This window comes from Nipponia nippon, unplaced genomic scaffold (assembly GCF_047370975.1).
Source record: "Nipponia nippon isolate SJK-2023a ecotype South Korea unplaced genomic scaffold, ASM4737097v1 scaffold_4, whole genome shotgun sequence".
Taxonomy (NCBI): domain Eukaryota; kingdom Metazoa; phylum Chordata; class Aves; order Pelecaniformes; family Threskiornithidae; genus Nipponia; species Nipponia nippon.
The window spans coordinates 26,517,479-26,527,380 of record NW_028262358.1 but is presented as its reverse complement, the minus strand read 5'-3'; the positions used below and the strand labels follow the sequence as shown (position 1 = coordinate 26,527,380).

Below are 9,902 nucleotides of genomic sequence, written 5' to 3'. Positions count from 1 at the left end.
TCAACAGACTGTGCTTCAGGCCGTGTGGGCCAGGTGTCTAGAAAGGAATGCCAGAGTTAGGTCTATGTTACTCGCACCTCAGTGGTGTGCAGAGACAGTGGAGGTCTATCAGGACAAGCCTGTTCTGGTAAATTACAATGAAACATCACTATCTTCACAAGTTGTAACAAACATGTGACAGTAAGGAACTTGAATAGCCAAGAGTTCAGGGTAATTTTGAGAATTTGTCCTCTGGTATGACTACACTATGTAACGAAAAGCTATGCAGACATAAAAGCTAACTGAAACATTAAAAGCTGTCTAGATGTATCGGTATGGACTAACTAACCTTGCTTCCCCTTCAAAGCACTGAATTCTAAAATTGCTGTCATCTCATTAATATAGTTGCAATAATTTACCTCAAATGAGAATACCTCATTTGCCTTGGTAGTGTTAGGTTAACGGTTGGACTTGATGATCTTAAGGGCCCTTCCAACCTAAATGATTCTATGATTTCAAGGGGGAAGGGGGGAAAAATCAAAAAAATTGCAAGTAATTCCTCCAAAAAATCCTGCAGTGCAAAATCAGGAATGAAGACTGAGCACTACATTCCAGAAGGCTAATAATCTGCAGAAACAATGGCACCCACCTGAACAAAAGCTAGCATATGAGGCCAAGCAAAGAGTATACTACAGAAGAGCCTTAAGTTCTGATTTAGCTTCTTCCTCCATTTGTAAAACATTTTTCCCCACAAAACTGTATGATATCAAGACCAGAAAAAAATAAAGCAGGGTTTTATGCTCAGCACACAACAGGGCACCTTTAGAGGTTTTTGCTTTTACACCAAAAATATTGGTTCAGCTGGACACTTTGCGTCCTTTTATCTTTTTCTTTCCTAGTACAGCAAGCTTGCTCAAGTTTGCTTGGCGTTTACCTATTGCAACTAGTTATTATGGATACTTTTTTTTCAATTTCCAGTACAATGACTAGTTGCAAGACTAGTAGCACAGAAAGACAAATGCCGATCCATAAATTATAAAGAAATAATTCAGTATACCCACCACTACTGCAATCTGAAATCTGTGTACAGTGTACCGTATCTGTGCACCAGAGCTGCTGCTGTTCAGATCTTCACCAGAACTTATTTTCTGCAATGACTTTCTTTAACCAAAGTGACAGGTGACCCCCAGGTCACGAAGACAATTTCTGGCATTTCTTGAAGCTGTCTGACAAACACATCACTGTGAAAACTCCAAGAAAAAGTCTGTACAATTCTAAAGGAAAAATTCAAAGGCTTATAAAGAAAACACTTCCTGAAGAAGAGAGGAATTTCTCCAAGGTTTAAAATTACTTACGTACCTTTCCTTGTGCCAAGCTTGTTCTGGCAATGCTTTTTTCTTTGTACAGATCCTCAAAATGAAAGGTGTTCTGGCTTTCTTAGATAAGCTACGCATTAACATGCATGCCCCAATCTTCAGAAATTCTGCCCTGAATGTTGGAATAAACATAACAAACCCCACCATAAAAATGCTACTGAAAGGCAATTAAAAAAAAAGACACCATGTTCTTGTAACAAAAAGATACTCTGAAGTGAAGACAGCTGCATGGCAAACCGTACATCAAATGTTTCCCAACCCAGAAAGTTTGCCTCGTAATTCTACGGGGGTATGATAAAAGAGAAAAACATTCCAGGATGCTTAGCCATCCTAACCCAAACAGAGATTAAAATAATATATAACTGATTTTATTCATGTTGTTACTGTCTGAATCCATGTAAGACGCATTCAAAATGCACGTTTATTTTGTCTCATTGACAAAATAATGAATACTAACCATAAAGATTTCTACCTTTCAACACCGCGGGCCCTACTCCAAGTTGAGAGGCAGTGCACTTCACCAATCCTTCATTTTCATAGCCTCCAAAAATAAAGTGTTGAAGTTCCAAGCACAAGAGCTTTACTAGATCAGAATCTCAGCATACTTTCTGAAAAATTCAATCACAGTAAGAAAAGGCTCATCACCCCTCTAAAAGTAGGAAGAAGCATTACATCACCAGCAATTGTAGTATCTTCTCACAGCCAAAAGGAAGGAATGGGAAATACTGCAAACACAGGTATCTATAACCAAATGCAACTGGCACAACTCAGAAACCTGCAGCATGGGTGAGGTGGCCAGCTGAGTAACAAAATCCCTCTCTTTTCTTCTGTCTCCCCGACATATCAGGAAGGTGATGCCTCTATCTTGTGAAAACATGCTGGAGAAAGAGAGTGTGTCTCAGCAACCTCACCATGGCAAGATTTCTAATGACAACAGAGCAGGGCCGTTGGCAATCTTGTTATTTGGAGATCGACGTTACTGTATGTAGTTATAATGCCACACGAACAAAGTCCTAATAGCCTATGTTCAGAAAGATTCATAGAGTAAGGGAAGTTGGCCTATTAAGTGTTTTATAGCAGGGCTGCATTATAAAAAGCACAGGAGGGAGAATATTTTGCAACCATATTGCTTAAAACTGAGAACAATCTTCTTTTGGAAATGTAAATATTCAACTTGGTTAAATCAAGACAATCACAGGTAGACATTTTTTCCCAAATCTTTGGCTGTATTGCAATGGTTGTTTCAATTTGTAATCTCCAACTAAACATTTCCTATCCATGGATTAACAATATATTTACTGACTTGTGTCTTTTAACAGTATTTATCCAACATAACAAAATAAACTGCAATTTGTTATACTTTTTTTTTACAAAACATTTTATAAATATTTTTACAAAATGTATACAAAGCAATTTCAAGTGAGACATACTTTACAAATGAAGGTATTTAAGCAAATAAAGTCCATACCACACTGACAATTAAGTGACACATCCTCTTTAAGTGAAGTCAGTCTGTAAGGCCTCCCTAATCTAACAGATAAATTATACTAAAATCTTCAAAACAAACATAGTTTTCTTAATTGCCAGTTTAAAATTTGTTTTAATATTAGGCAGTATTAAATAACATTGAAATCACAATGCTGATCCAGCAAAATAATGAAAACATGTTTAAAGTCATGCACATTCACAATACTTTGCTGGACTTGAGCCCATATGATTAATAAATTCATACTTTTTTTTTAAGCACAACAAAAATACAATTCTTTCATTTACTGCTTCACCACGTACCAGAATTCCTTTAGAATTGAATTCAAAGGAGTGAACAACAGAACATTAACAATCTAAGATTAATCTTGCTAGGATTGTTCAATGGGTTCCTCTCGTAAGTAGTTCAGAGAAATGTGTCTGACCAAATCAACCATGATTACTTATCGTAATTTGTCACTTTTTATATGCCATTGTCCCCCATCCCCAAATGAGATCCAATAGAAGACACATAGCCTGATACTTCATTACGTATTTGCTGTAGAGAGGCTGGAAACCCCATACCCATTTTGAGGTGGTACAAAAAGCAAGTGGATCAATGAATGTGCAACTTTACTTTTTTTTCCCCCTAGAAAAGAAAAATTTAACTAGTTAACATACAGCTGTGTAACTTACTGTTTTCCTTCCTAGATAGTTCAGAACGGTTAAATTTCCAAAATGATAAAATAAAATACACATCAGGATACACAGCCATGAGCATATTATTAAATCTAAAAAGGCAATAGGTGAAGACTATATTGTCAGTTTTGCCGATAAGAAAACAGCTAACTGCCTGAGAGTCTATTCTATGGACACCTAACTAAAAATTTAAAACTGGCAATACTTATTATTACCTTGAATATTTTATACAACACTTGGGAATGTTGGGTTTCTACAAACATGTACTTTAAAATTGGCACAATTTTTTTAAATGGCAATTAGTAACATACAAAACCAGTATTTCCATTCACGTCAAAGGGGAAATGAATTTTCAGTAAGTTCATCTTTCTCACATTGCTTTCTAGATTTGGTTTCCTTTAGTGGTCAGACAGTGGACTGTAGCTCAACACCGAGTTGCACTGTCATCTTCCACTGTCACAAGGATCTAATTCTGCTTTCTTTTGAGCTATTCAGATGGACTGAATTACATGACAGCAAAACTTTCTGTTTTCCTTCCTGGCAATCTGACTGACAACCACGGCTTGTCACAATGAGCCTCTCTATTACGAAAACTGTAATCAGCAAGTCTGGAAAATGGATGGTAATTTTTCTAAGAAATTGTGGAGAAGGTCTGGGGGAGAACATGAGCATACCTTAGAAATCACAAAAGCTATATCCTCCTGAGCAGACATATGTACTACAGGCACGTGACGAATGTCAGCGTACTTATGTGCACAAAAGCACTCATGACCAAAGTAAACTAGGAAAAAGCAGCATGGGCAGCAAAAAAAAGGTTGTCATAGATTAAAATAAATAAATAAAATAATAAGATTCTATCTTAACAACATGACAGTAAGCCAAATACAAACCATGCAATGGTTCCACTTGGCTCTACAATATGAATTAATAATTACACACTTTTCGATATGTTTCAACAATGGGATTGCTGATCGACTTTGGTCTGTACATATCTTGATAATTATGACTGCTACAGTGGATGATTTAACATTCTCTGACAGCAAAAAGCAAAAAAATAAAAAATAAACACTGGCCTTTAAATTTAATCAGAGTAAGGCTAATGTCCTCTTAAAATATAAGCTACAAATATCATAACAGTTTTCAAATAAAAGTGCTTTTGACACTTGGTCTAAAAAAACAAACAACAAATAAAAAAAAACATTTATACCACTTCAGAAAGACTCAAGGCTGACTACATCCAATTATAAAATGCAAAGTCTTTTCCTCAAGAGTTAACATATATATGTATTATATATATAAATTCATGGCTCTATCACGGCCTCATCCTGTACACTTTGCCATTTACTGGCTTCCATTCTACCTTCCTTAGTCAAGCATTTATTACTTCATATCATGCCACTGTGACTAAGATCATATAATATCATCCCACAGACTAAAGTTACCCACTACAAATATATCATCAAGTACTAGTTTCTGCTCAGAAAGCAATAGAAAAGCACTTTAAGTTTAAATTATGAAGCCTTGTAAACACACTGATGATATCCTTCCAACTTAAGTATTCTAGAACACAGATTCATTAACAAAGCAAATAATCACTTCTGAATAGAGGTACAGTGGGTTTTCCAGAAAAACTAAAAATTTGATGATTTGTGGAAGAAAAGGGTAGGGGAGAATTGTTGCTTCCATCACTTTTTAAAAACATTTTCTTAATAAATATATCCTTTCAAATGACTGTGATTGTCAGTATATTACCATATTACATAGGGCCTAACGACCTGCAACCTTGTTATGTTGCAGTACTGCACAATTATCAAAAGCACTATCATAATAATACTTGAAATAGTAAGGCCCTAACAGACTGCATTCTAACAAGGATTAACTTTACTTGGATATCTCACTGTAACCACAATGAGTATTGCTCTCAAACACAGAACAGAATCTAGTTTAGAAAGGTTAACCTTAAATGCATGTCAGGCTGTACTTGTGGTGTCATTCACATTTGCTTCTGCTAAGAGAAACATAACTTGTCCATGGTACTGTAACTATTAACACTCTAAGATACTATTTACAGCTGCTTCTAAAATAGAGTCAGTTTCTATAACACCTTCACTGTGGTCTGGAATAAATTTTTCCAGGCAGTTTTCCTGTGAAGCAATAGGTGAAAAATTAGGAAATTCTAATTCAACTGAGCCACTACTTGTCGCCTCGTTTTGTGGCTGTCTGCCAGCTTTTTTAAGTTCCAAGATGTTTTTAAACGTCGTTTCTAGACTCTTACTGAGCAGTAAGTCTTGCTGGGGTTCACCAGAGCCTTTCCTGGTATCAGGATGTAAAACCTCATTCTTTGGAGAGCTCCTCAGAGTTTTTTCTTGGAGGGAATTATTACACGTTACCTTTGAGAAAGACTGAATTGTGTTCCTTGATATTTTATTGTGTGTTCCGTGACCGCCTCTTGACACAGTTTTTGACAAGTCTTCAGAACTCGAAGAATTCTCCGTGGACTTGGCAAGATCTTTCCCAGCCATTTTTTCTTCAGAACGGGCCACATATTGGCTCTCAGAAGAACAATTAGCTTTTTCTAACTTTAAAGCTTTAGTGAGGCTCTCCGATTTTTTAGTAGAAGCTATTCCTTCTTGTGGTGTCAGAATGCTGTTAGGCACTAGAGGAAGTTTACTGTGATTTGTGGACTCTGCTGAGCTGGATTTTGGTCGGTCTCTAGCTTGAGTTTTGGTAGTCTGACTTCGAGAAGGTAATGTTTTGCTAGACTGATGGTCACTTTTGCTGGACTGTGCTTCTTCAGCTGTTTTGTCAAATTGTTTGGCAGAACAACAAAAATCGGCCTGATAACCATCTGAAAATTAAGTAACAACATTTAACTTAAGTTACCTATACATCAAAATAACAGACACACCAACATAGTTTCTAAGTATTAAAATTCAAACAACATCCACAGCCTAAAGATTCATGTCTTTAAGAGACGCACACATACTGAAGTGTTCTGCTGCGTTCAGCACAGGAGATTGTCACCAAATTAATCAGCATATTATGCCTGTATGTGCACTGTAAAACCAGACTAAGAGCACTTCCTAGCATTCTAAATATGCAAATATGGTATCAGGAAGACTAATACCTTCTTCAATACATCCACTGAGTATCTTTTAAAATATGCAGAATATGTGGAACATTTAAACCAATAGTAACTGTTATCTTACACAAATAATGTGTTTCTAGTTGCTACATTCAACAACAGTCTGGTTAAAAATGCTGCCATTGAAGTGGCCATGACATTCCAAAAGCAACACTTCATTAAGATGAACAAGAGTATTCATGCTTCATACAGCAGTGTTCTTTCTGACTGCCAGCAAACTCACAGATTCTTCCCTATTAGAACTGAGACTATGCAGGAGTCATGACTATTGTCAAAAGAAATTCTGAAATATTTCTCTGCCGAACAGGCCGAATATATTTTTTCCCCAAATAACTGTGTTCAACCTTATGATGTCTCCAGATTCATGAATTTGGGAGTTATTAAAATTTAACTTGCAACTGCTTATTCAGTATTTCAATTACTGGAATCCCTAGCACTCAGTGCCTCACCGTGGCCACAGCTATGTTTAAACACTCCGTACTTTTCTAAGATTCAGAAATTAACCATTACTTACCAGGATCCACTAGTGCAAGACGCTTATCCCGGGTCAGAGATGCCCTTTCTTCCTGGTTAAACATCCTATCAATCATAACCATTTCTGCAGAGGGATTTATCCGCTGCAGGGAAAGGAAAAAAAACCAACCATCTCTCAGTCACTCATATGTTGGTACCGAATAAAAACATTTATAGCTTAGTTACTCTTCAGAGAAAAAGAATGTCTTTCATTAGATATTTGCAGACAATGTTCACAACTCCACAGCATTTTCAATGATCTTGACTGTGACCCCAACCACTACTGAAACTCGACCATAAATTATTATTCACGTTTTATGGTACATTTTGTTTGTTAAAGATTTTAAAGCAAGGAATTACTATTCCAATTGTAAGAATTGTACCTTTTCAGGACTGAGTATGTTTACCACTGTACACCACAATTTTTTACATCATACAGTATCTTTCTCATTTGGAGAAGAAAACAGTAAAAATCTTGCACTGGGACCATCCCATCTTGTTTGTTCCCTGCGCTTCTCTCCCATCCTTCTAACCAGCTGGTGCCGAGTTGCACTTTGCTGACAATGCCTTCAAGCCAGGTGGATCCATCGATCACCAAAGAAAGTTCACTGGCTACTAAGTCACAACACAGGTGTCTAGTTCCACACCTGAACACTGTATGAAATAACCTCTTCAAAATGACTGAATGGGATTTACCATACATACAAGATGCTATAAGAACAGATTTTAACCTCCATCCCCCCTCTGCACCTGCAATTACTTGCAAATATTTGATGGTCAGTATCTTTTTTAATGGGACTGCTGGATTCCAAAAACATATTAATTCTAACACTTATATTACTTATTCCTGTCTCTAAAGCAGACTGATTTAAATGTTTATTGTACTCAAATCCAAAACTTTTCCAGGCTTGAAAACTAGCATGTCTGAAGCCACAATGACATTTCCTGATCCTTGTAAAATACATTCTTAAAGTAACTTTGTCAGTTTTCTTTTTACCTCACACCTGGGATTGTGAAAGCACTTAAATCAGAAGCATTTCTGATGAAAATGTGAGGCTCCACCTAGCTTCCAAGGAGAAGCAATGATTTCCCAAATTGTAGTATGGTTTAGCTCCAATTATAATATGGCTGGAGGCTTCTGAATGGAGCTTTTCAACATTCTTTCAGGCTCTGTCACTCACAGAAATATACAGAAATCACGTGTTTGACTACCACAGCCTGATCAGCGCAAGAGCAAAGTATAAGCAGAGAGAAGTTCATGTCTGTTGGTGGGGGGACTGAAGAAGTCTTCCTGGAGAGACTGAGCTAACAAAATCTTCATGCTAACTTTAACTGTGCTTCTTTGCACCGGGTATGGGTCTCACTCTCCTGAAATCCTGTCCTCAGCAGAGCTTTGTACAGCCTTACACCCCCACGAACATCTCCCAGAGCACCTAACTGGGAACTGATGCAAAACATCACCATCCAGATATTGTTGTCTTGTTTCTAGAAGCATGGAGTTGTGTTTAGCCTCAAAACATTTTACCTTTCTGTGGAGCTACTTGGGTCTGCTCCATACTGGTAACTCCTTACTCAATAAGCCAAGGGGAGCTAATGACCACCATCCTCCTGCCTGAAGCTGTTTCTGGGAGAGAAATCAAGCTTTGCCAGCATACGTATCTCTAAACCCTTCATATATGTATTTATCACCTTCATAAGGCAATAAATAGTATCAACAAAATGAATTGTAATGCTAGCTCTCACCTTCCTGCAGATGATTTTTTTTTAACAAACTGAATCACATCCTATAAACATGAAATGTACCTGGGTTATACACCTTACCATTGCATCTTCTATAAGCAAACATCTGTATTTGTTCAGCATAGCCTGTGTCCTCTTCAGAAGCTGTGTAGCTACAGATTCAAATTCACTGTCCACTAGAAAAGACAAGAGTATACTTTCAAATACTGTTCTTCAGTAACCAGAAGGTTCAGTAACCTGCACAAATTTAGAAATGTTCCCTTTCTTATTTGCTCTAACTTACATAAAGAATTCTCCCCATACATTGATTACAAACGTATTGCCAATTTTTAAAAAGAAAAGTACCTTTTCTTAGGTCTTCCTCTGTTGGCAGTGATCCCTGGCACACATGGTATGAAAGGAGTCTCTGAACTGCATCATTTAATGATCTGAACCGACTTTTATCTGGTGTCACAGCATGCATTTGATCCTTCTGTAACTGCTGTAGAATACTACATGGAAAATTAATGATATATAATTAACACACACTCTAACAGAAGTTTATACATTAAAAAAACTTAAAAAAGAAATGAACGTTAGAGGAAATATCTGAAACAAAATTACAAAAGAAGAATGACTTACAAAGCTCCTTTAGTTAACTGTTTAGCAGCAGGCCTTTTCTGTCCAACTAAATGACCATCCACCTAAGTTCAAAATAAAAGACAAATTACAATATATCCCCTCCTTTGCAAAGCCTAAGTTTCAGCATTTATTTCTGCCAATTAAGTGTATCACCAATACTAAGTGTAACCACCACATAAGCATAAACACTTTCAACTACCTCCTATTTTCACAGGGCACTGTATCAATGAAATAGGGAAGTCACTTCTCTTACATAAACCAAAGGGCTGAAATGTTGTTTGTAGGCAAATTCCACTGTAGTGCATATACATGCTTCACTAGGAAAAAGGTTGGTTATCAAATTTATCAGGTGAAAAGAAGAAAAG

The 9,902-nt window shown here is 36.8% G+C and overlaps 1 protein-coding gene across 7 annotated transcripts in view; it reads right to left on the bottom strand.

The window, feature by feature from the left end:
- Positions 1–2,632: 2,632 nt before the first annotated feature.
- Positions 2,633–9,902, bottom strand: part of BICRAL (BICRA like chromatin remodeling complex associated protein) — a 48,472-nt gene continuing 41,202 nt past the window's right edge. For all 7 annotated transcript variants that reach the window (XM_087777453.1, XM_087777454.1, XM_087777456.1 and 4 more), the window contains 5 exons: positions 9,538–9,599; positions 9,262–9,407; positions 8,998–9,092; positions 7,178–7,280; positions 2,633–6,366 (listed from right to left, as the gene is read on the bottom strand). In XM_087777453.1, coding sequence (XP_087633579.1) covers positions 5,564–6,366; positions 7,178–7,280; positions 8,998–9,092; positions 9,262–9,407; positions 9,538–9,599 — 1,209 coding nt within the window. In that variant the 3' untranslated portion in view covers positions 2,633–5,563. The remainder of the gene's footprint in view (positions 6,367–7,177; positions 7,281–8,997; positions 9,093–9,261; positions 9,408–9,537; positions 9,600–9,902) is intronic.